The following is a 24,413-nucleotide window of genomic DNA, read 5'->3' as shown; positions in this document are numbered from 1 at the left end:
CCACTTCCTGCAGCCCCAGGGCAGGGCGCGGCGCGGGGGGCAGGGGGCAGGGGGCAGGGGGCAGGGGGGGCTGAGGCAGGGCCCAGGTGTCCGCGGCCTTCCCGCCGGCCCACAGCCCCAAGTGTGACCCCCGGGCGCGGGGCCGCGCCTCCGCAGCGTGTAGGGACGCGGTGGAGGGCGCGGGCAGGCCCGGGGGCGGCTGGAGTCGAGGCGTCACACCAGGGACATCAGGGCCGAGCGGAAGGGCCGGCCGGGGCCAGGACGGGCGGGGGGCACGCGGGCCGGCCGCGGTGGGCGCTGATCCCCGGGGCGCCTGCGACCTCCCGGCACCGGGCGCGCTAGCCAGGTGGGCGGGGGCGCGGGGGGCGGCAGGTGCGCGGGGCCGGCGGGGGCGCGGGGAGCGGGGGGGCGCCCAGACCGCAGCCCTCTGCACCCCGGCCCCGGAGCCACGGCGGGGACAGCCCAGCGGCAGGCGGGTCGCGGTGGGCAGCGCCGCCTCCCCGCGCCGCCCACGCCGGTCCCGCCTCCCCGCGGCCCCAGCCCAGCGCCCCGACCCCTGGGACCCCGGGTGCCCGCCGGCGGCCTCCTTCCCCGCAGCCACCGCCAGCGTCGCCGAGACGCCTCCTGTGCGGGCGGGCGGCGGCCTGGAGCGCGCGGGCCGGGGCGGGGCGGGGCCGGGGGCGGGGCCGGGGGCGGGGCCGCTCCGCCGCGAGCTCCCGGATTGGCCCCCGCGCGGCCGGCGGGGGCGGGTCGGCCGCCCATTGGCCCGCAGGCGGGGGGCGGGGCCTGCGGCGGCCGCTGCCCCCGAGCCGGGCGAGCCCGCGGACCCCGGGGCGGGCGGAGCGGGGCGGGCGGAGCGGGGCGTCCTGCCCGGGGCCCGGAGCGCGGCCTTATCAGCGCGGGCAGCTGGCGGCCCGGCCGTGCGCGAGCGCCCCGGCCCAATTCAATGGCCATTGTCCGCCGGCCCCTTTGTTCAGGAGGCGGCCACTTCCTGCGGGGCAGGGCTGGGGCGGGCGGGCAGGAAACGCTCCGAGCCGGGGCCCAGACGCCGAGGCCGCCCCAGCCCGGGTCACCGGCGACGGCCACCTGCCCGGGGGCGCCGGGGGCCGGGGGCTCGGCGGGGTCAGCCCAGCGACCGGCCGGAGGGCGCGGGGCGGGGCGGGGCGGGGCGGGGCGCTGAGCTCGCAGCCCGAGGGCGGGGGGAGGGGCGGAGGAAGCCGGAGGGAAATCCTCAGCACCGGGCGCCCCTCCCTGGCCAGCCCGCTTCCCCGAGCCCCGGCGGGGGGACCCTGGCGGGGGACCGGCTCCCGGAGGCCCCGGAGAGCATCAGGCGGGACTCAAGACTGCAGGGGGTGGAAATGCAGCTCCCCGCTGCTCTGCGGGGGAGGCCCACTCGAGACCCCCTGAGACCCCAGGAGCACCATCCAGAGGCCTGGGGGAGGAGGAGGGAGGGAGGGAGGCCGGGCCCCAGGTGTTCCCCCAGGAGCAGGGCCCCAGGTGCTCCCCCAGGAGGAGCCTGCCCGTTCTGCCTTCCCCTGGGCCCCCCACCCAGCCTCCTTGTCCATCTTCCCTCTGCTGCTCTGCTGCCCGCTCCCTGGGGCCCGTGGCTCAGCCTGTGCAGCACTCGCATGGCAGGGCCTTGGTCCCATGCTCACCCGCAGCTGGGAGTGGGGTCTGCGGAGTGGGTGGCAGTCGCAGGCTGGCCCAGCAGCAGCGCTCAGGAGTCCTGTCCCCGTCCAAGCCATTTGAGGCAAGGATGGGCACAGCCTCTGCCCCAGGCGCACCCACCTGCAGGGACCTTCCATGCCATCCCCGTCCTGCCCTCTCCCCAGTGGCCTGGAGCCTCTTGCTCTTCCTTCCTCTGAGGCCCCACGTGGCCTCTGTGTAAAGCGCCCCCAACACTCAATCCAGCTCCTGCAGGAGAAAACTGCCGCAAGCAATCGAGTGGCGGGACCCAATGGGACTTGGTGACGGAGGGCTCAGGAGGCCAGAAGAGCAGCAAGGACTGCCGTGGTCCCGGAAGCAGCGCTTCAGGAGGCCGCTGCCTGGGGCCGGAGGGGCCGGGGAGCTTGCTGCTCAGCCCCCGTGACGCTCAGTCCCCTGAGGCCCAGACTGCTGGAGGTGCCCCTCGGTGGCCTTGGGCAAGCATGTCCCCTCTGAACTCGAAGCTGTGATACGGGGGTTTGTGCAGACGAAGTGAGGTGTCCAAGCACCCAGCGAGCACTGGAACTTAGTAGGCAGAACGGGCAGGCTTCTCCTGGGGGAGCACCTAGAGCCCTCCTCCTGGGGGAGCACCTGGAGCCCTCCTCCTTACAGAGGGCAGCAGGTGCCCCCCAGAGAGAGGGGAGGTGTGCCACCCTGGTGCCTTGGCCTCGGGAGCTGGAGGTCACGGGGTCTGGGAGAGGCTTGAACCCGAAGCCGTCCGAAAGGCCGGGGCCAAGTAGGTATCCAGTGGGGAGAGATGCTGTGAGCAACAGACGGGAATAGGCCGGAGGGGCGGGACGCCCCGGGAGCCCACACAGGGTGCCTGCCCCCCAGAGCGGCCCCTCCGCGCCCTCCATCGCTCTGGCTCTGCACCTGCTGAGCAGCAAACACCACGTGGCCACGTGGGCTACTCCCACACAGCTGTCAGGGACGCTCAAGGAAAAGGATTGCGTGTCACTCGAAACAAGGTGGGGGTCTCAAAGGGGATAGAAGAAAGGTGTGCCCGGGCAGGACCCCAGAAGTGCAGGGGAGGCGAGGTCTGGCCACCGTGGGTTCGGGCGAGGGCGGGGCCCGAGCCTCAGGAGAAGGCAGGAGGGCGGCTGATCAGGGCACGCGGAGGGGAGACCCCAACGGGTGTGTCCACGGGGGGGGCCGCGGGCAGTGCTGGGCACCGGAGGTCCCGTGGGGCCTTCAGCCCTAGGGGTACAGAAAGGTTAAAACATAGTCAGGGGACGCCTGAGTGGCGCAGTCGGCGGAGCGCCCACCTCTGGATTTCGGCTCAGGTGATCTGCGCTCCGGGGCGTCTGCTCGGGAGGTCACCCCCCCCCCCCCCCGTCACCCCGCTCTCACACTGGCTCTCAAAATAAGTACATCGTGAAACTATGTGCACGTAGTCGGGAGAGGAGGCTGCGAGGGCGGCGGGGGGCCGGAAGGAAGGTCAGCGTCCTTGCCGCGTTGCCCGGGAGCAGCTCAGGGGAGCCCAGCTCGAGAGCCGCCCGGTGTCTCCGCTGCCCCGCGCTTGGCCGCCCGGTCGGCACCCTCCCCCCGCGGGTCCAGGGCTCCACTCTCCTGCCCCAAGGCCCTGCCCTCACAGCTCTTCCCCAGCAGGGAGAGGCCCAGGGGTGCCCTGGGGATCCTCCTGGATGCCAGGAAGTCCCCACCCTGCGAGCGGGTCCGCTGTCCCCTAGGGCCTGGGTCTCACTCCTGGGCCGTTCAGCTTCGGCCCCTGCATGGTGCCCCCCAGGCCGCCCCCCGCCCGCCCAGCACCCGGCCTGCCCTCGCCACGGCCCCTTGGTATCAGGGCCCCAGGCATCCGGTGCCTCACTTCCCGGGGGCGCAGACTGCTGTCCCCCAGGAAGCTGCCCTCCCGCCCGTGCCTGGCCCCGCACAGCCATTACCCTGCGCCCGCGCCCCCTCCTCCGGGAGGCCCCCCAGGGCCTCTCCCAGCCCTGCGGCTGCCTGTCCAGCCCCCGCCTGTGTGCAGGCGCTCGGGGGGCCTGGGGGTGCCTGGCTCTAGCAGCACTTGGCTGGAGGCTCCTCTTGGGGAGGTCTCCGTGCTCAGCCCTCGGGCCAGGCACAAATGCAGGAAGTCACCAAGGGGAAAGTCTGTCACACGAAGGTATTGTTCCCGGGCTCGTGCTTTCCGGGTGGGCTCGGTCCGCAGTGCGGCTTGCGCGTTCTGGGGGCTCCTGGCCCAACTGTTTCCCTCCGAGACCCCGGGGCGCCTAGGGGTGGGGAATGTGGGGCCAGGGTGCAGCCTCGGGGAGACGTGGGCGCGCCCCGGGCGGTGTGTGTCCCCGGAGCCCTGGGTCTGCGCCGTGTTGGGGCCCGAGGGAGGTCGGGGCCGGGGTTCCACGCGCCACCCACACGCTCTCTGCCAGCCTGTGGGCCTTGGGGTCCTGCCCAGGCTGCACCCAGGCTTGCCTCCCTCCCCCCAGGAGGGCCACCCCACACCTCACCCCACGCCCCCTGCAGCCTGGCCAGGGCCTGCTGCCCCACTGCCACCGGCCTGCCTGAGCCACTCTGTCCTGGGGGGACCCTGCCACAGCTGGGGACAGGGCTGGCTGGGCAGGAAGTCAGCCCACGCTAGGCCCCCGGGGGGGGCAGTGCAGGGGCAGGCAGTCCTCACCTGACTCCACCCCCTGCCACTCTGCCCCCATGCTGCCCTCGGGACTTACATCAAGCCCCACATGGGGTACGTAGGGTACCATGGGGTAAAGGGGGGTGTTGCTTCCATCTCACTCATCTGCACACAGGAGACGACAGGTGCGCTCGGGGTTGCCAGAGCCCCTGAGGAGCACCAGGAAGGGCTGTGGACAGCAGGTGCCCCACCGGCCCACATCCCACAGGATCCCAGTGAGGAGCCTGAGAGCCCGGGGGTGCGGGCGCCACAGACCCCAGGGCCACCCGGCACTGAGCCCCAGATTAGAGGTGGGAGCAGTGGGAGGTGGGCGGGGGCGTGGCTGGAGGCCGTGGGAGCCGCGCGGCCAGGCGGGCAGGCCCAGGGTGGGCGTCGGGGCCGTGGCAAGGGTGCTGGCCAGCAGCAGGGGTGGGGGAGTCAGAGGCCCAGCCCTGGCCCAAGCACCTCAGTGAGCCTGGGCCAACGCCGCGGTGGAGCCAGGGAGGCCAGGCCAGGAGGAGCCAGCTTGGGAGGAGAAAGGAGCACCGCTCCCAGACGTCCTGGGCAGGGCAGACCGACAGACCAGAGGCGGGCGCAGGCCTCAGACAGAACCCGGTGGGCCCAGGATCCTGGACGCTGAAACACAGGGCTGGGGGGGCGTCCGCGGCGAGGAAGGGATCGGGAAGGGTCGCGACGAGGGTTCCCCCGGAACGGGCAGGGATGCTGTGCCCACAGCCCTGTCGGGGTAGAGGTGGGGGAGGAGGGACCGCATGATCCAGTTTCCTCAAAGGATAAAATAGAGAAGGGGGACCTTCTGGGGAATCAAAGTCCAAAGATTTGCCTAAATTACAGACCTAGGCCTCAGGCGGAGAGGGCCTTCAGGGGGCAGCGGGGATGGCATTCGGGAATGGCCCACGCACCCCCATCTCCCTCGCCACCCCGGGTCACGCAGACCCCACTCCTCCATCCTTCCCGCCTCTAGCCCCCACTCTTCCTCCCGACCCCCCATGCACCTCCTCCCACTTGGATGTTCCGAAGCAAACCCTCGGTGTCGCTCCACATTTCAGTTTGTATCGCTACGAGACGGTTTCCCAGAGAGTGACTATAGTGGCATCGGCACACTGGTGCCCAGTCAGGGTTCCCGGCTCCCAGACGGCTGGTCTGAGGAGGGCCCGCACACGCCCATCACTGTGGCTGTTTGATACGCCTCTCGAACCTCCGTATCCTCAGGCTCTCCCTCCTCGAAGAGACCCAGCTGTCGTGCGCGTGTCCCGGACCCCATATCTGCTGTAGGCCACTTGTTGAGTGCGGGCTTGGCCAGTGTGGCAGTGTCCCTCAACAGTGGTGTTCTCCTGTTGGGAGGTGCGTGGTCTCTGGTTCTTGTTTTATTCTATGTTTTTATTGTAGTAAAATATACGTAACATAGAATTGACCATTATAACCTTTTTGAATAGCGTCACGAAGGACAAAGAGGAATACCAGTACTTGTGAGACGACTAGCAGATCAGAAAAATACAACATGTATGCAACCACAAACAGAGCTTCAGAAGACAGAAAGCCACTGGTGACCAGTGGCGCCCTCCCGCTCCTCCCTGCACGCTGACCGCTCCAGCATCCATAAGCAAAGATGGAAACAATTGGGATGATGTGATAAATAGAGGCACTCTGTTTTCTAGGACAAACAGGGTGATTCTCCAAATCACTGTTTTTTGGGTCCCCAAAGAGGCCTCAGGACGCCTTCAGGAGTGGAAGCGGCTGCAGGAGAGGTAAGCAGGCGGGCAGTGGAGTGATGCCCCCCTTGCTCCGCGACGCAGAAAGTGGCTCCAACCTAGAATTCCATACCCAGCCCAACCGTCCTTGTGTATGAAGGGAAATAAAGACATTTCCAGACACATAAGGAGCCACGCTGTATCTGCCAGGCGTGCTCTCGCAAGCTCCAGGAGGACCTGCTCCATTAAAATATGAGTGTAAGCAGAGAGAGAGCGCGCCGGCATGCAGGCCCACACAGGAGCCGGAGCAGGTGAGCTCCCGGCATGTGCGGGGAGAGGTCTGCAGGACAGCTGCGCCCTGTGAGGCTCGCCCCCCCCACCTGGAGCAGGCCCCGAGGCCGCGGCTTCCCTGGGGAGCCTGCTCTGACACGCGCCTGGCCTGCCTGCTGGCGGGCGGCGAACTACCAAGTAGTGAGAAGCCCGTCCTCAGGGCCCTGCCTGACGCCCTGCCGGTGGGGGCCTGGGTGTCCCTGGGTCATTGGTGTCCCTGCCCACTGACGGCCCCAAATGGCTCCTGAACTCTCAGGGAGGCTGAGGCCAGCCGGCCCTTGAGGCTCTGCAGCCTCTCTTCTCCTGGGGCCTCGGCTGAGCTGTTTGTCAAAACCAAGAGGATGCAGCGTGGGGAGGTACAACGCGACAAGTGAGGGACAGCACGCAAGGCCTGGAGGAAGTTCCGTGGCTGGGGCCAGCCCCCCAGCGGCCAGCAGGGTCCCACCAATGCGCTATTTCATGACTGGCACCTGCATGTCTATTTTACTATTTTGCTTTAAACTGATATTTTATTTTTAAAAATTTATTTTATTTTTTTAAAGATTTCTTTATTCATGAGAGACAGAGAGAGAGAGAGAGGCAGAGACACAGGCAGAGGGAGAAGCAGGTGCCCTGCAGGGATCCTGATGCGGGACTGGATCCCCGGACCCCGGGGTCATGCCCTGGGCTGAAGGCAGGCGCTCAACCCCTGAGCCACGCAGCCGACCCTAAACTGATTTTTTATATCGTGCAAGCACAAGGCAGGTCACACTTAGCCGTTTGAAACCAGTGGCACCCCTTCACCCTGGCACTAATGCAGCAGAATACTGACGGCGGGACGGCAGGCCAGCCCTCCCAACGGGAGGGGACAGCGCAGGACGCGGGGACGCAGACCCGGGGGAGGCGGCGGCTCGCCCCGTCTGGGCACCAGGACAGCCTCCGAGACGGGAGTCTCGCCCAGGCAACCGGCAGACCCAGTGCCCGTTCTGGTTCAAATGCCTGCTGTCGGTGTTACCGCACCTGTCAAGACCTGCAAGGAAAGGTGCAGGTTAATGATAAAGAAGTTACTTTCGAAGAAGGAAAGAAGGGGCAGCCCGGGTGGCTCAGTGGTCTAGTGCCGCCTTCAGCCTAGGGCGTGACCCCGGGGTCCTGGGATCGAGTCCCACTTTGGGCTCTCGGCATGGAGCCTGCTTCTTCCTCTGCCTGTGGCTCTGCTCCTCTTTCTCTTGTGAATAAATAAATAAAATCTAAAAAAAAAAAAAAAAGGAAGAAAGAAAGAAAAAGAAAAGTGAAGAGGTGGAGCTGTACAATCAAAGGACGTGTCTCGAAAGTGCAGCGATGACACCGGGTGGACACAGCTAGAGGTTGGCGGGGGGAACAGGACACGGCGTGTGGACCGCCTCGGGGACACCGGCAGCGGGACATGCCAGACGCAGGGACACACGGACATGTTTACACACTGAAAGGGTCACTGGCAGAGGACCCAGAAACCCCGCCAACACAGGACATGACGGAATTTCAGGACCTAGACGCGGCTGGAGGGGGCACAGGCCTCCAGAAAGGGCCAGGGATCGGCCCAGCCGTTACCATGATGCCAGAAGCAACAGGCGCCGAGTGGCCAAACTGGGATGGGCCATCGGGTCGGACCCCAGTCCCGGGACGGTCCCACCCAGCCGGCTTTCAGGAGACAGTCGTTGGTCGAGGAAGGCCAGCAAAGGAGGCCGAGGAGCAGGGAAGAGCAGGGCCCGGGTCAGGGATGCAGGATGGAAGTCGCCTGGGTCCTGGACACGGGGCCCCAGGGCAGGGCGGCCGCCACACGGCACCCATCACAGGGTGACCAGGCACGCCGGCCTGGGTTCCCCAGAGAGGCAGGCGGGTCCGCATACGAGTGTGCGTAGAGGCCTGGTCACCCCGGCCTCTTGCGGGCTGCGAGGTCCCAGGGCCGGCGGGCGGCCAGCTGCAGACCCGGAGCCACCGCGGGTTCCGCTCGGAGCCCACGGGCCAGGCAGACCCGGGTCCCGGCCGGAGGACGTCGGAGGGTGCAGCTCTCTCCCCTCTGTGCGCTGCCCGGGCCCCCACGGATCGGACGAGGCCCCCCACACCAGGCTGGAGTCTGCTTTACTGGGCTCGCTGGGTCAGGTGGCCGTCGCACCGGGGACGTCAGAGTCGTGTCCTGCCGCAGCTGGGGCGCCCACAGGCCCCCACGCCGACGGTCCGGTGAGCCAGGGCAGAAGAAGGAGAACGGGGCGACGTGCAGTCAGAGGACTGGGTGCGCACGTGTGAACGTGCTGCGAAGTGCACGCTCCGCTAAAGGAAACCCAGCAGGACTGACGAGCAGGGGCCCGAGCGGGCCTGGGGACGGACGTGGGGACGCGGAGTTCCTGGGGTGCGGCCCGCTCGGGGTGCCTTACCCCTCGGCACCCTGCGCGCCGCGGGCTCGGGAGGCAATGAGCGCCCGGGCCGGACCTCCGACGGCAGCGGCCTCTCGGCGAGGGTTCCCTCCCAGCCGCAAAGCCGCTCCCCTTTCCTGATGCCACCGGGTCTGGAGGCAATGCCGGGGCCACGGTAGCCACCCTGTGACGTGGAGCAGAGTCCCTGGAAGACCTCTCCCGTGACACGGGCAACCCCGTGCTGCTGGGGCTCCTGGCTGAGCGCCCCCAACCGAGGCAGCACACATCCCGCGGCCGGAGGAAAACGCCTTCAGCCCGCGATCAGGAGCCAGCCCCGTGAGCCCAGACACGCGGGGGGAGCCACCAGAAGCCTCAGCTCCCAGGGCTGGCGGCGGTGGCCTTCCAGGGGCAGAGCTGGGGACCGGGGGTGTGGGGGGGGGCGGTTCTGCGCGCGTGTCTTGTACTCTAACGTTTTCTTTCTGTTTGCTGTGTACACGTGTAACTTTGACAAAAACTAAAATTAATTTTAAGAAATAAGCAAAAACCCCCACACTGAAACACCCAGTCATCACCAGAACTCCCCTAAATCGGGTGAAAACAGGAGGCTTGGGGCTCCTGGGTGGCTCAGCGGTTGAGGGTCTGCCTTCGGCCCCGGGCATGACCCCGGGGTCCTGGGATCGAGTCCCGCATTGGGCTCCCTGCAGGGAGCCTGCTTCTCCCTCTGCCTGTGTCTCTGCCTCTCTCTCTCTGTGTCTCTCATGAATAATTAAATAAAATAGTTTAAAAAAAAAGGAAAAAAGAAGAAAGAAAGAAAGAAAGAAAGAAAGAAAGAAAGAAAGAAAGAAAGAAAGAAAGAAAGAAAGGAAGGAAGGAAAGAAGGAAAAGAGGAGGCTTCTCCAGGTGCCCGGGAGCTCAGGGGCACGGCGCCCGCTGTCCTCTCCACGCCGCCGGGGCAGCGGGGCAGCCAAGCTCCGGGGAAGGGCGAGGCCGGCAGCCCTCGAGGCAGCGTAGGACACCTGCGGGTGCCAAGCCTGACGCCCTCTGCAGTGGCTGCAGAGACAGGTTAGGGCCGCACACGCCCGCGCAGGGGACAGGCCACCACCAATAACCGAGCGACATGGGCAGGGCGGCGCCCTCCCCACCTGCGCCCTGCCCTCCAGTGTGGCCGCTCCTCCGTGTGTGGCGCCCAGCCGCACCCCTACAGCCCAGCACTGACACCCCTGGAGCCCCCACCCGCTCCTCGCCCTCCCTGCTCGGAGCCACTGGGCTTCCAGGGTCAGGCCCCTGAGCCGGACCCTCCCTGGCTGGCCTCTGGCTCAGCCTCGCGGCAGGAGCCCCTGCTGACCACGCCCGGCCCTGAGGTCGCGCTCCCGCAGGCCGCCCCTCCGCCCTCCCCACCCTCCCCGCTGGCACTGCCCTCCATCCCCCGAGTCTCACAGGTCAGGACCCCCCGCCAGTATCCTCACCTCTCCGGCCCCACGGCTGCCCACCACCCCCACTGGGAAAAGGCTGAACCCTGGAGGAAGCCGGTGTCCACCTGTCTATCCGCCCAGGCTGCCTGAGAGCACCGTCCGGCCTGGTGCCACGAGGCAGCCCCATCCCGCCCCCGCCGGGTGAGCTTGCCCGGGCTCCTCCACGCAGAAGGGAGCCCCCCAAGGGCCCCACCAGCACCTGCCCGTCACCGAGAAGCAGGTCCTGCTGGCACCTGCGGCACGGAACTGCCCGAGGGCCCTCCCCACGCAGGACCCTGCCCGGCTGCGGTGCGCCCTGGGCCCGCTTTAAGGGGTCTCAAGGCATCGTGTTTGCGGTTGTTGGGGTGCACGGTGCAGGGGGCACAGACACGGGGCCCATCCAGCTCAGCCCACCACGGTCTGGACTTGCCCACATACCTCTGGATGAGGCTCAGCGGGGTCTCTGAAGCACCCACAGTCCCAAATCCAGAGCTGGCTTCGGGACAGGCCCCTGCTGGCCTGGGCCTGGGGCTCCTTCCGTCCTGGCCCGTCCCCCTCCTCCAGGTCTCTGGGTCGACTGCCTCCCCCCAGGAGGGGCTAGACCATCCCTCAGCCCAGGACCCCTCCTGCACTGCGCGGGGCACTTGTCCGGGTCCCTCCTGCCAGGGATCCCCCAGTTCCAGGCCGCCTGGCATGGGGTGGGCACTCCGGAGAAATGTCTGTCCTCACACTGTGCCCGAGAGACTTGCCCCTGACCGCGGGATCCTGACCGCGGGATCCTGACCACGGGTGCCAGGTTAGGCGGCATTAGCCATGTCCTGGACCCAGGGGAATGTGGGGAGACAGGGCTGGGTGGCCACGGTCAGCAGGGAATGTTCTTGTATCTGAATTATCTGAATTCTGCTCCTTTTTATGGCCGGATGATGTTCTATCACATGGCTGGACCCCAGGGAGAGACCGGTCCTTCCAGCTGCCATCAGCAGGGCTGCCAGTCCCAGGGTCAGCTGAGCCTGCTCTTGGGTCTCCGGTGTCCACCTAGGAGTGTACTTAGCGGGTCACACCACTCTACAGTTAGCTTTTTTGAGGAACTGGCAGGTGGGTTCCCAGAGGGGCAGCACCTTGCAGGTCTCCCGAGGGCCCTCCGCAGTCTACACGACCAGCCCCCTCTGCTTGCGTGGAAAATGTGATATTCTGGGCACCCCGGGTGGCTCAGCGGTTTAGTGCCGCCTTCGGCCCAGGGCATGATCCTGGAGACCCGGGATCGAGTCCCACGACCGACTCCCTGCGTGGAGCCTGCTTCTCCCTCTGCCTGTGTCTCTGCCTCTCTCTCTCTCTCTCTCTCTCTGTGCATCTCTAATAAATAAATAAATAAAATCTTTTTTAAAAAATGTGATTTTTTCCTCCTCTGTAAGGAACACAATGCTGGGGACAGAGGCTGCCTCTTCCCAGGTGCTCCTGGCTCTCTGTGGCTCCTCCTCTGCGGAACTGGGGCCACGCAAGCTCTGCCATGTGTCCTGCATTCCAGGCAAGGAGGGCCCCTGGGCCCCACGTCTGTGGATGAGAGGCCCACCTGGCTGCCTCTGGGATGGGCCTGGTGTGCGTCCCTCGGGGCCCCAGGACATGAGGACGCGGGTGCAGGTGGGGAAGCACAGACCCTAGGTTTGCTGGGGGCGTGACAGCAGCCCCCGGAACCGTGCTTTCCAGAACCCCGTGAAGCCTCTGCCCTCAGGCAGCCCCAGGACCTTCCTTCTGACCCAGGATGCTGCTCGACATCTGAGGGGGTTGTGGGAAGCCTGGCCTAGTGACCCTGTGCTGGGGGAGTGGCTGTCACGGAGGAACCGCAGGGAAAGGACACACGCGGTGAGATGGCCAGCCAGCCTTGTCAGGTCCAGACGCAGGGCAAGGAGCCATCCTGGGCACGCGAGGCCCCTGGGCCTCCCGAAGATTTCAGCCCCAGCCGCCCCCTATCACAACTGCAGAGAAACCCCAAGGGAGAGCGGCCCGGCTGAGCCGGGGCCGTGGGGCACTGAGAGTTGGTGACAAATGAGTGCTTCGAGCCACCACATTTGGGGGCACCTTGTTACATCACACACAATAGCTAGAGAGGCAAGAGCTCGCGTGGCCTCGGCCTCAAGGGCGCGGGCCAGCCCGCCTGGGGTATTCGCCCCGGGCCCTAGTGCCAGGGCGGGCGCGGGCTCAGCTCCCCTGCCCCTCGGGTCCCAGCGGCCTTGGGGGCAGCCCCCGCGCTCGGACGGGGCCCTTGGATCCTCAGCCAAGGAAGGAGTCCGGCTCTCGGGGCCTTTCCACAGCTAGGCCCTAGGAGGGGTGCCAGCGGCTGGGGCACCCTGGGGCGGGAACAGGTGAAGGGGGCAGCTCCAGAGGCGGGGAGAGGCCGCTCCCGAGGGGGCCGGGGGCGGGCCCGGGAAGCCCCTGCCCGGCCCGGCCCGCCCCCGCCCCCAGCTCTAGGCCCCGCCCTCCTCCCGGAGCTCGCCTTCCCGCCATCAGGCTCCCGGAGGTGTCCCCAGGTCCTCCGCCGCCCGCGCGGGGCCCGTCACGCAGCCGCCGACCGGCCCGCTCCTCCCTGCCCCGGCGGCTCGGGGCAGCTGGGCCGCCTCCCCGCCCCGGGCCCGCCCCCGCCCCCGCCCCGCCAAGCCCCAAGGCCCCCGGCACCGGCGCTCGCGTCTCCGGGGGCTCCCCTCCGGCCACGCCGCGCGCCCGCCCGCACACTCGGGGCCCAGCCTGGCCGCCCCCGGGCCCACTCGGGCCGCCGACCCGGAGGGCCGCACCTGCGCGCGGCCCCGGCAGGTGAGGCGGGACGGCCCCGCCCCGGCCCGCAGCCCCGCCCCCGGCCCGCAGCCCCGCCCCGGCCCCGCCCCCGCCCCGCCCCGCGCACACTGGGCATGCCCAGAGCCGGGTCACGCGCCCTGCCGCCCCTGCGGACTCTGCCCACGTCCGTCCGGCCCCGCTGCCCTGCGCGCTGCCATGGAGCGCATCGAGGGGGCGGCCGTGGGCCGCTGCGCAGCCTCGCCCTACCTGCGGCCGCTCACGCTGCACTACCGCCAGGTGAGCCCGCCCGCGCGCCGTCCGCGGCCCCCCCGCCCTCAGCCCCGGGCCCCGCCCCCGCCCGCGGAGCCCCGCCCACAGCCCCGGGCCCCGCCCACAGCCCGCGGGGCCCCGCCCACAGCCCGCGGAGCCCCGCCCTCAGCCCCGGGCCCCGCCCTCAGCCCCGGGCCCCGCCCCCGCCCGCGGAGCCCCGCCCACAGCCCTCGGAGCCCCGCCCACAGCCCTCGGAGCCCCGCCCACAGCCCTCGGAGCCCCGCCCCCGCCCGCGGAGCCCCGCCCTCAGCCCCGGGCCCCCGCCCCCGCCCGCGGGTCCCGCCCCTGTGCCTCGTGCGCGCCCCAGCTCAGCGTGCGGGCCGGGTTCTGTCCGGGTTCGGTCCCGGGTGGAGACCCGACGGGCGCCCGGCGCGGGGCACCTGGGGACGACCCACCCCTCCGCGGAGGCTCGGCGGGGCCCCTGCACTTTCAGCAGTGGGGCGTGGGGGGCGCCCCGGGGGTCGGGGGCAGCTCCCTGGAGGTGGCCATCTGGGGTCTTCGTTCCGGCCAGGAGGTAGGGGTGTGGAGTGAGGAGGCCGAGAGGGATCTGGCGCAGCTCTGGAGAGCCTCACCTTCCGCGGCCACCTCCTCAGGGTCCCCCCACCTGCCCCACACGCCGGCAGCGTCCTGCAGCTCCTGTCTGGCTGCTCCCCTGCCCCCAGCCCGTTGCCTGCTCTGAGTGCCCCGCGTCTTCCACATCTGGACAGGTGGGCCAGGTCTTTGGTGCTCCTCTTCCCTGCTGGCCCCCCGCTTGCAGCTCCCTGTCCCCTCCGCAGTCCTTCCTCTTGCGCAGCCTCCAGCCGAGAGAGGCCCCCGCACCCCTCACTTGCCCTGTCCACGTCGACCTGTGGGCTTCGGGGGACACGGAAGTCCTGTACTTGGGATGGGCCCACTTGGCAGTGCTGGGCTGGGACAGGAGCAGGGGGATCCATTGAGGGTCAGGCCGTGGGGACACGGAGGTCACCGCCCTTCTCCTTGGCCTTGACTTGGGGTGGGGATGCCTGATTGTGGCTGCACAGCCCCCAAGGGACCGGGGCTCCGGGGGGCGGTGGGAGGCGCAGGCGGTCCAGGCATGCGCCTGCTGCATCCCCTCCCCGAGCTGAAGCACAGGAGCCGGTCAGCGCGGCTCCACGGCGGGGTGCTGGTGGCCAGAGCGGAGCAGGTGCGGGCGGGAGGCAGGGGTGGGCACAGGCAAGGGTGCCAAGGCAGCGTCCCTTGGGGGGCCAGGGGCCGGGGGGCTGGGCCGTGCCTGCCAGCCAGGGGCATCTGCAGCCACGCCTGGCCAGCAGGGACACGGGGGCCAGACACACAGGCCGGGGGCAGCTGAGCCCCTGAAGGTGAACCAGGCCTAGGACCCAACTAGCTGGTCTGTGGGTGCTGTGGGAGGGGCCGGCTGGGGATCACTGGGCCTCTGTGGCCCGTCCCGTGCATGGTGCCTTGGCTGGACCTAAGGGTCTAGCTGACATTTTAATCTGGAGCTGGGAGGGTCCCTGACTGCACAAGGTGACACTTCTCGTGAGGGAGGCAGGGGGCACAGCAGGCCCTTGGCAGACCTGGGGGGGGAGCAGGCCGCTGAGTGCGTCCTGGGTGCGTGGCTGGCCCCAGGGCGGCCAGATTGCAGGCAGGCCCGGGCTTGCCTCATGGGGGTAGTGCCTCCCGAGGCCTCCCAGGCAGCCCGACTGGCGACTGGCGTAGCGCAGGGCATCCGCCCTCCCATCCCCTTGGCAACAAAGGCCCCTGCCACTCCTCTAGGGCACTTGTGCTCCAGCAGAGCCCGAACTGATTTTCCCGGCTTCCCTTGGACCAGCGTGTGGGCGTCTGCCTGTGAAGTCCCTCTCCTTGGAATGCCCTTCCCTCACTTTTGTGGGGCCTGGAGCAGTGTCACCTCCTCCAGGAAGTCCTCCCTCCTCTGCAGCCCTGGCTGCACTTGCTGTGCCTCTGGTGCTCAGCTCCATGTCTGTTTCAAGGCCTGGCAGGGCCCAGGGGTGGGGCTGCGCTCTCCAGGGCCCTAGGGCTGACCCAGTGGCTGAGGGCAGACGGGCTGAGCACACGCTGGTGTGGGTGGGCAGCCACAGGGCAGGGCCCCGGGGTCCTAGGTCCAGCCGCGTGGGCAGAGACCCCTTGGGGACGAGGCAGGACCAGGTGGAATGGCTACCGTTCCCTCTAGCCCCAAGGAGGGGAGCCCGCCTTGCCCAGCGGTGTCCAGCTGGCAGGATCCTGGGCCCCCAGACACCCTGCCTGTCGGCACCCCGTGAACGCCGCTCCAGCTGCCCCCTGGACCGCACTGCGGCCCTCACCCACCGATGGCTGCCTGGAGCCCTGGGAGCCCCTCGGGGCGTGGCGCGCAGGCTTGGGGAGCAGGATGATGAGGCAAGTGGCAGGACAGCAGGGCGACAGGATGCGCGAGAGACAGCCCGAGACAGAAGCCGGGCTGGGGGAGGGTCAGCCCTGTGCAGTCACCATCAGCGCATCACATGCCCCCTCCCCAGCTGCCCCTGGCGCTGGTGTCCTCTCAGGAGGCTGGCCTGCCCTCCTGCCCTCCTGCCCTCCTGCCCTCCTGCCGCCTCTGCGCAGTGGCCCGAGGGACTTTCTGCACGGAGCACCTGATCTCCCTCCGCCACCGCCCCTCCCCTCCCCCATGCCCCACGGTCCTTCCCGCACTTGGTGACAGCGTACATCTCTGCAGCTCCCAGGGGGCGGGGGGCAGCTCGTGCTGTGCCTGGGATGCCTCGCACCCGTGGTCTGGTTTTCTGCCCCGGCCTTGAGGGGCCCCCGGGTAGGAGCTGGTGCCGTGGGTCTGTCTGGCCCGCTCGGCTTCCCGGAGCACTCGCACACCTGCGGGCGGCTCTGTGGCCCCCCTGATCGCTGCCCTGCCCCTTTCAGAACGGCGCTCAGAAGTCCTGGGACTTCATGAAGACACATGACAGGTGAGAGCCCGGCCCGGCTGCAGGAAGCTCCCGACTGATGCCCACGGGACACGGGGCCCAGGCCCGGGAGCGCCAGCCCTGCCCCTGCCTTGCTGCACCCCTCGGGGTCTCCGGGCGCCCCCTGGCTTCTGGCTCAGGCCGCCTGGTCCTGGGAGAGGCCGTCGGGTGCCTTGCCCCCGTGAGCACGAGGCGTGGGGGCTGGATGGCAGTGGGGCGCGAGGAGCGTGGCTGGCGGGCAGCTGGCCCGCGAGGAGCACGTGTCCCGTCAGTCACCCGGCCTCAGCTGCTGCCACCCTGGCCTGCCCAGCTGCCCAGCATGTCCCCCCCGGCCCCGCTCTGCCAGTCGGAATACAGTAGGCTTGAGTCCTAGCCTGACCGTGTGACCTGGCAAGCTCTGGCCCTGCCGGGGCCTCAGTCTGCCCGTCTGAGTAGGGGACCGGAATCCGCAGACTGATGGGGAAAGAAGGGGGAGGGGGCCTGGGCCTGGTGCAACGGGGTGGGAGCCAGCCCCCCAGGCGAGGCGAGGGCGAGGCGAGGGCGTTGCTTCTGTGCTCAGCTCTGTCCACCCCCCGCAGTGTGGCCATTCTCATGTTCAACTCTTCCCAGCAGAGCCTGGTGTTGGTGAAGCAGTTCCGGCCAGGTGAGGCCCCCCAGAGTGGGCTGTGGGGGGACGGGGGCTACGGGGTGGCCCTCGGGCCCCTGTGGTTCTCGGGTGGGGCACAGATGTGGGGAGCAGGCGCCAGGGGGGGGATCCTAAACCCAGTGATGGTCCGGCCTAGAGAGGCTCACACGGAGGCACATGCGCCGTGGCCGTGACCGTGGCCGTGACCGTGGCCGCCCTCCCCCACCCAGCTGTGTACGTGGGCGAGGTGGAACGGCGTTTCCCAGGGTCCCTGGCAGCTGTGGACCAGGACAGACCCCAGGAGCTGCAAGTGGCGCTGCCTGGCTCGGCGGGGGTGACCTATGAGCTGTGTGCAGGCCTCGTGGACCAGCCCGGGCTCTCGCTGGAGGAAGTGGCCTGCTCGGAGGCTTGGGAGGAGTGTGGCTACCGCCTGGCGCCCTCCGACCTGCGCCGGGTCGCCACCTACAAGTGAGTGTGTCTGGGCCACCGCCCAGGGGTTGGGACAGGCTGGGAGGCAGTGAGCGCCCCGTCTCCAGGGGCATGCAAGCAGGGCAGTTCCTCCTTGCTTTTCAACAGGGGGTCAGGGGGAAGGTGGAACAGAAGGCACCTCAGATCGCGATCCAGGCCGGAACCCAGGCTCCTGGGGGCCGTGGTGCAGCGTGCCAGTGCCCCCACCCTTCGGCCCCTAGGCGCGTGGGGCCAGCTCTGGGTGGCAGCTGCTGCTGACAGATGCCTCTACTTCCTGTGGGATTAAGCACCGGGCGCTGGGGGTGGGGGTGAGTCACAGATCTGCTGTCACACGGTGGCTCAGGAATGAAGTGGGGGGCGGGGGCTCCAGCATTGCGGGGGGTGTGGCCTGGAGCCCAGACTTCAGGGCCTGTGCCCACCAACCGAAGGCGCCCCCACGCCGCCCTCCCCAGGGGCTGTCCTGGGCGGGGTGAAATCTGGGGGCAGGAGGCGGGGCCGGCAGTGACACCCCCACGGCGCGGAGCCAGGCCGAGGCAGCCTCTCCAGGGGCAGGGCCTGCTGGGGCGGGGGGAGCACGGCCTCTCAGCCCGGGTGTTGGGCCCGGGCCTCTGGCTCCGTCGGGCGGGCGTCTCCCTGGCCTGGGGGCCGGGGCGCTGCAGCTGACCTCCAGCCCCGGAAGGAGGGGACCCGGGTCGGAGTCACCACGTGAAGCAGCGTGGCATCAGAGGGTCCAGCACCTCGGCCTGAGGGGCAGGCCTGCCACGTGCGGGGGTCCTCGGGTCCCGACCCGGGGCCGGGGTGACGGGCGGGAGGCCCCCTGGACGTGCGGGGGCCTGGGTGACCTGAGCCTGGCGGAGGGGCGAGCGGGCGGGCGCTGTGGTCCTGAGGGGCGGGCCCCAGGGCTCCGGGCAGCTGGCGGCCGTGAGGACTTGCCTTGGCAGGCGGGGGTGGCCGCGGGGCGGCAGGAGCCGAGGGGAGCCAGCAGCTCCAGGAGCCCGCGGAGGACGCGGCCGCGCACATTCCTGCTGCGGGTCGGGTCGGAGGCCGCCGTCTTCCCCGTCTTCCCCGTCTTCCCCGGGAGCCGGCGGAAGCTGGGACTGCAGAGCGCGGCCTGGCGCTCCCATCAAAGGACGGGCCGCGGCCGCCGCCGGAAAGCGGTCGTCAGGGGGGCCTGCGGCAGATGTGGGGCTGGGGGTGCAGGAAGCAGCTGGCGGAGGCCCGGCTGGCTGGGGCTCCCGCTCCCGCCGCTGCGTGCTGCGCAGGTGTGCGAGGGCAGCGCCCGCCCTGCGGGTCTCCGGCTGGCCCGGCACCCCGGTCCCCTGCACACTCACGCCGGACTCTTCCCCTCGGGTTCCGGGGTGCACACGGGCCCCTCCGCTGGCCCCCATCCCGGCTACCCGCTGTGGCCTCCCCTTGGTGCCAGTCGGGGCCACCCCTTCCTGGGGGGCCACCCCCCCCTTTGGCCACCACCCACTGAGCTGGGGACTCCCTCACACCCTCAGCATGTGCTGTCCCCAGCCTGGAACGTGTCCCGTAGGTGCTGGCCTTGGGGGTCGTCACGGGGTTGCCGCGTGGGTCCTTGCTGCCAGCTGGTCGGGAGCCCCGGGTGCGGGTGGGGTCTGTGCTGGGAAGGGAGGCCCTGGCTGAAGGGCCCACGCGAGCAGAGGGGCAGCAGCTTGCACGGGCGTGCGCAGGGACGCCGCGGCAAAGACCTAACGGTTTGTCTCCCGCGCGAACGACCTCACGGCTGCTGTGGCTCCCGGCGACTGGGGTAGTGCTCAGGGTCTCGCCCTGCCGCACACGGGGCGACGGCTGGGCCGCGGGCTCATCTGGGCTCGGGCCCCCTTCCCAGCCCACGCGGTTGTGGCAGCACCCAGGCCCTTGTGGCTGTGTGGCCCACCCTGCTGCCAGGCCGGCTGCTGGCTGGGGGACCAGAGCCAGCCCCGCGAGGCCAGGTGCAGGCCTGGACCATGTGGACCCCTGCAGGGCAGCTTGCTTTGTCTACAAGGCCTGCAGGACGGTGTCTCCCTGACTTCCTCCATCTCTGACCCTTCACTTAGGAGCTCACCTATTAGGTCAGGCCCACCAGGATGCTCTCTCCGTGAACCAAGACCGATCAAGGCCCTCGGTTACACCTGCAGAGTGCCCCCCACCAGAATCACGGGTGGGATACCCAACGTGTGGCCAGGTTTCTGCCACACTTGAGGGTGGTGGGACCCTGGCAAGGGAAGCAGGGTGCTGTTCCTGGAGTCCGGCCTGCCCGACCGGCCGGCCTGGCCCCAAGCGGCTGGAACGAGGGCTGGAAGGGGCAGGGGCGGCCAGGAGGCCTGCGCGGGGGCTTCAGGACGTGCCGTCTCCACCCGTAGGTCTGGTGTGGGACTGACTGGCTCCAGCCAGACTATGTTCTACGCAGAGGTGACAGACGGCCAGCGAGGCGGCCCCGGTGGGGGTCTGGCTGAGGAGGGCGAGCTCATCGAGGTCGTGCACCTGCCCCTGGATGGCGCCCGGGCCTTCGCGGATGATCCGGATGTCCCCAAGACCCTCGGTGTCATCTTTGGCATCTCATGGTTCTTCAGCTGCGTGGCCCCTGGCCTGGGCCCCCGGTGAGACCCAGCGGGTCCACCCCAAGGCTGGTTCTGGCCGCTCGCCCTGCAGACCCAATAAAGGCTTGTGCAGCACTAGCCTGCGTCTGCTGGCTCCGAGCTGTGACCGGGGTGGGCTGCGGGAGGTGGAGGGACAGAGGGTCTTTCCCAGATGGGCCCTGGGGGAGGGTGCGTTCCGCCGAGAAGCCTCTGGCTGCAGGCAGGCCCGGGACAGCTGTGGGCAGCTGGCAGAGCTAAGGTCAGGCCTTAGGTGGGGGCCCAGGGGGAGACAGGATGGTGCCAGGCTACCCCTTGGGGCAGGAGAGGTGGGGTTGGGGGCCCAGCCAGGCCAAGCACTCAGGGAGGACTGCGTGGTGGGCCACGGGGTGGCCGTGGGAGTGGTGGCCGAGCCAGCCCTCGGGAGGAGGAGGTGGGGACAGACTTGCCGGCTGTTCATTCTTGAGGGCACACGCCCCCAGTTCCGGGGTGGGCTGGAGCCCCTCTCCGGGAGCCCGAAGCCACAGCTGCTCTGGATCTAGGTCTAGTGCCCCCAGCGGCCCCAGCACCCCCTGGGCCATTGGAAGTGTGGGCTGAGATCTCACTGTGCCTGCCAGCCTGTGCGTGGCCACGGCCTGCAAGCTCGGAAGGACCCTGCCCTGCACTGCACGCTGGCCTGTCTTGCGGGTCAGAGACTATGGGAGCTGCCTCTGTGACCTTTAAACACTGGGGGGGGGGGTCACAGGTGGCTCGGTGCCCACTCAGCTACACACCCAGTAAGGCTTCCATCCGTTATGGGTGGGTTGGAGCCCGTTGTGGAGAGTGTGTGCCAGTCACTGCCATCCGGGGCGTTTGTAGGATGGGGGCCCAGGCTGACCCTTCCCCTGAGCCCTCCCAAGTCCTCTGGCTAGCCCCATGGGCGATGCCGTGGGTAATGGGTCGTGGGTGGCTTGGGGAGGGCAAGGTGTCCAGGGGCTGTTGCTGCCACAGGCAGGTGGAGACTGGAGTGACCAGGAGCTTTGCTGCAAACCTGACCGTGCTCTGGGCCTCGGGCTGGCGTGGTGGGAAGATGCTCAGGAAGGACGTGCCTTTGCCTCTCACCGAGACCCCATTGTCAGGCGGGGGCACAGCACTTGGGCTGGGGTCCACCTCCCGCCCATAATCCCCCGCGCTGCCCCAGCTGCCCCCATGCAGGCAGGTGTTTTCTGAGCGTCTGTGGAGGTGGAGGGTCCCTCCCTCCCTGCTGGCCTGGGGAGTGCCGGGGCTCAGCGGCCTGGGACCAGCCAGTGCAGACAGCCCCGGGGCCTGCCATGGAGGCCGTGCCCAAGGGGCCTACTCACGCAGCACCACCTGTATGCAAATGTGGCGGCAACCCAGGTGGGGCCTCTTGGGAGCCCGGCCAGGTGAGGGACACGCTGCTGAGGAGGGGCCCGAGTGTGGGGTGTGCCCGCGGGGCGGGCGGGGCTGGGCTGCAGTGGGGTCCTGAGCACCCCGGCCCCACCCCAGCGGGGCTGCGCTGCCTTGGGAGGACAGGTCACGGGGCAGGGCCCCTGCCCAGCCTGGACCCAGCCCCCCGCCTCCCTCCCTTGGGCCTGCCTGGTGCCCACCCCTAGAGCTCCCCCGTCCCTGGGCGGCCTGCAGGCATTGCCCGCGGGCCCAGAGGGGCCTCTGGCAGGTATGGGTGGCGCCTGTGGCTCTCCGTACGGTGGGGAGCAGGCCGAGGCTCCGAACTGGCAGGGTGGGGGGCGAGGGACAGAGCCCTGGCCGTGGGTGCAGTCCAGGCCCCCCGCGGCTCTGCAGCCTGGCGGGCAGGTCAGCAGGCACTGCGCCGGGCCTAATGGAGCTGGCATCAATTTCCCGGCACTGGGGGCTGGGGGGGCTGTAACCGGAAACTCCCCTCCCGGCCGCTATATTTAGCACCGCAGAACACGGGCGGAAGCAACGCTCGCTCCTGAGCCAAGCCGGCTCTGTCCAAACTCTGGGCAGCCTGCACCCCAGCCTGGCCCTGCAGACCCCCGCCAGGTTGGGGGCCTCCACCCCATCTCTCAGGACCTGCCTGAGAGCCCCTCCTACTGGGGAGCTCGGGGAGGGAGCCCCCAGGCCGCGGGGCAGGTGGAGCTGGGAGATGGCCCCAGAGCGGGGATGGGGTCTTCCTGGAAGAGACAGGGCAGCCTGGCCCAGCGCGGGTGGAAGCCGGGGCCCGGCCCCTCTCAGATCCCCAGCCCTTTGGCGCGAGGGCTGCAGAAGTCCCTGTGGGGGACCCCAGAGGGGCGGACTTCCCCTCCCCCAGCAGCCTCCCAGGCCCAGCCCTTGCCTGAAGTGGCCGCCTCCCTGACCTGAACCTCTCCGGGGTGTTAAGTCTGGCCTGTGCTCCTGGGGAACAGTGAGTGGGAGGAGGCTTGTGTGCCCTGCAGGGTGGCCCCTGAGCAGGGGAGCAAGGGGCCGGCCCCCCGACAGGCCTCCGGGGTTGGTTGGCCCCTGCCCCTGCCCTGATGCTCACCCAGCTGCCCGGGGCCCGGAGGACCCATGCCCTCCTCCCAAAAGGCCCAGAGGGAGGCCGATGGGGCCGGGCCATCGTCTCCCTAGCTTCGCAGGGCAGGTGGGGGCTCTCTGCACCCCCAAGCAGGGCTGGCCGGCAGGAAGGGCCCCGGGGAGGCTGCATCCTTTGCATCTTGAGGTGGAGTGAGCGTCCATCCCCGGTGCCGCCAGCCCAGACAGCTCTGAGCAGGGAAAGAGCCGCTACTGAACAGCGGCCTCTGGAAGTGGCACAGCGAGTCTCGGGGCGCCCGCGTCCCTCCCACGGTGGCGGCCCTGCAGGAAGCTTCGGCGGTGGCTGAGGGAGGGGCACGCCGGGGGATTGTTCTCTGGATTCCGCCCCTCCCTTACCTAGGAATTCCCCTTGCCGGCTCCCTTGGGCCGGGCCTTGGCCTGGTCACCGGCCCCTCTCCGTGCGGCCCCGGGGCTCTGTGAACAGGCGGGCCGTGGTGCAGCCCAACCTGGCGCGTTCCTGTCTGACTTCCCCTTGGGCTCAGCGTGGAGGCCGCGGAGATGCCCTGCGTAGCCGGGCTCTCACCGCACCAGCGGCCTCACCTGACCCCTCAACCCCTCTGCCTCTGCCACTGTGTCTCCCTCACCGGCCTCCCCTGGGGTCAGGCTCCCTCAGCCCAGGGCCTTTGCACGGACCGTTCCCAGTGTCTCCCCCTGCAGACCTGGCCTGCCTTCGGGTCTTAGCAGGCCCCCCACGCCCTTTGCCCTGCCTGCCTCACCCTTACAGTTTGTCATTCTAGCTCTGTTCACCCCTGGACCCAGGGCTCCCCAAGGGTTTACCACTTGGCTGAATGCTGGGCAGAGGCCCCCCCGGCCTTCCCTGGACAGGGGGACGGGGACATGGACTGGGCCCCTGGAGCCCTGTGTGTGTGTCGGGGGGTGCCTCCTCATGAGTCTTGGGGCCTGAAGTACGTGGGTGCCTGCGGCTGGGCCAGGGCAGAGGGAAGGAGGCACCCCCACAGTGGCCCTGGTGTAACAGGAGGGCTCCATGCAGCTTGCATGCCCTTATTTGGTGGGGGTCGCTGTGCGTGGTGGGCCTGGCTTGTGTCCTGCCCCCTCATCCCAGCAGACAGAGGGGCTCAGGTAGGGAGCAGGGGCGCTGGCAGCAGCACTAGGCCCACCCTGTCAGGGGCTTCCAGCTGCTCTGCACGCCTGGATCCTGGAGGGGCTGCTTAGTGGCAGCGGCCCCTACCCCCCGTGTGGGGGTGGCATTCCCAGGACGGGGCCCCTGGGGCAGCTGGCTGCACACCCAGGTGACAGAGAGGGGGGTGTTTGCACTCTGGAGCCCCTTCAGCCAGGCTTGCCGCCCCAGCGCCTGGTCGCCTGCAAAGCCGCTTCTCCCAGGAAGCTCTCGGTGCCCCCCTCACCCAGCGCACCAGGCCGGGGCTGCTCCCAGCGCTCAGCACCCAGAGCCCTGCCGCCTGCCTGGGGCGCTCACGACAGCCTTGCGGGCAGCCAGGGCAGAGAAGACGGCCGGGTTACGGTGGCGGAGGGGGCCCCAGCCGCCAGGGCGCCCGCCCGCCCCCCAAGAGGGGACCCTGCAGGCCGGAGGGGAGCTGTGCTTGCAGACAAGGAGCCCTGGGGCTTGACCCTGGGTGGGGGGGCGGCGAGGTTACCCGGCAGAGGGCAGCACGCGATGCCGGAGGGCGGGCCGCGGGGACCTGGTGACCAGGACAGCAGGAGGAGCCTGTGCGCAGCTCTCACCTCGTCCTGAGCGCGCGCCTCCGCCTTTATTCCCGGGCCGTGCCCGCTGCGCGCCCGAGCCCCGTCTCCAGCGGCCCCGCGCGCCCCGCCACGCCGCCGGGCATCTGTCGCCGGGCCCGAGCCAGGAGCGAGGGCAGGGGCGCGGGGCGCGGGGCGGGAGGGCAGGGGCGCGGGCGAGCAGCGCCCCCTGCGGCCGCGCGGAGGGGCGCCCCACGGGGGGTCCCAGGCCGCGCGCGCGGGGCCGGATCCGGGCCGCCCGCGGCTTCTCCCCCGGGACGGCGGCGCCC

The 24,413-nt window shown here is 69.4% G+C and overlaps 2 protein-coding genes across 13 annotated transcripts; both read left to right on the top strand.

The window, feature by feature from the left end:
* Positions 1–1,195: 1,195 nt before the first annotated feature.
* Positions 1,196–6,216, top strand: LOC111097176 (formin-like protein 5). Its single transcript, XM_038545945.1, has 2 exons — positions 1,196–5,686; positions 5,779–6,216. Exon 1 carries the CDS (start codon positions 3,435–3,437, stop codon positions 4,335–4,337), a length of 903 nt encoding a protein of 300 aa, XP_038401873.1. The 5' UTR covers positions 1,196–3,434; the 3' UTR covers positions 4,338–5,686; positions 5,779–6,216.
* Positions 6,217–13,086: 6,870 nt separating this feature from the next.
* Positions 13,087–19,977, top strand: NUDT14 (nudix hydrolase 14). 12 transcript variants are annotated; one of them, XM_038545938.1, is made up of 7 exons: positions 13,087–13,246; positions 13,873–13,986; positions 16,163–16,206; positions 16,782–16,846; positions 17,059–17,296; positions 19,357–19,460; positions 19,663–19,818. In XM_038545938.1, the coding sequence occupies exons 1-7, from the start codon at positions 13,166–13,168 to the stop codon at positions 19,677–19,679; spliced, it is 663 nt and encodes a 220-aa protein (XP_038401866.1). In that variant the 5' UTR covers positions 13,087–13,165; the 3' UTR covers positions 19,680–19,818. The 12 variants fall into 12 exon arrangements, with proteins under 12 accessions (XP_038401866.1, XP_038401864.1, XP_038401867.1 ...); XM_038545936.1 differs by lacking the exon at positions 19,357–19,460 and adding an exon at positions 17,405–17,604 and having other exon boundaries at positions 19,663–19,790; XM_038545939.1 differs by lacking the exon at positions 19,357–19,460 and having other exon boundaries at positions 17,185–17,296; positions 19,663–19,977.
* The last annotated feature ends 4,436 nt before the right edge of the window (positions 19,978–24,413 follow it).

This window comes from Canis lupus, chromosome 8, assembly GCF_011100685.1.
Source record: "Canis lupus familiaris isolate Mischka breed German Shepherd chromosome 8, alternate assembly UU_Cfam_GSD_1.0, whole genome shotgun sequence".
NCBI lineage: Eukaryota > Metazoa > Chordata > Mammalia > Carnivora > Canidae > Canis > Canis lupus.
Note: the sequence above shows the minus strand (reverse complement) of the source record. Positions and strands in the feature narration are given on the sequence as shown.

What these genes read in the sequence shown, in the direction of transcription:
- LOC111097176 (XM_038545945.1), top strand. Translation starts at nt 3,435, where the DNA reads ATGGTGCCCCCCAGGCCGCCCCCCGCCCGCCCAGCACCCGGCCTGCCC.
- NUDT14 (XM_038545933.1), top strand. Translation starts at nt 13,166, where the DNA reads ATGGAGCGCATCGAGGGGGCGGCCGTGGGCCGCTGCGCAGCCTCGCCC. An exon ending in TCACGCTGCACTACCGCCAG is followed by an intron (nt 13,247 to 13,872) that starts GTGAGCCCGCCC and finishes CCACCTCCTCAG; the next exon opens with GGTCCCCCCACCTGCCCCAC. An exon ending in CGTCTTCCACATCTGGACAG is followed by an intron (nt 13,987 to 15,031) that starts GTGGGCCAGGTC and finishes CCACTCCTCTAG; the next exon opens with GGCACTTGTGCTCCAGCAGA.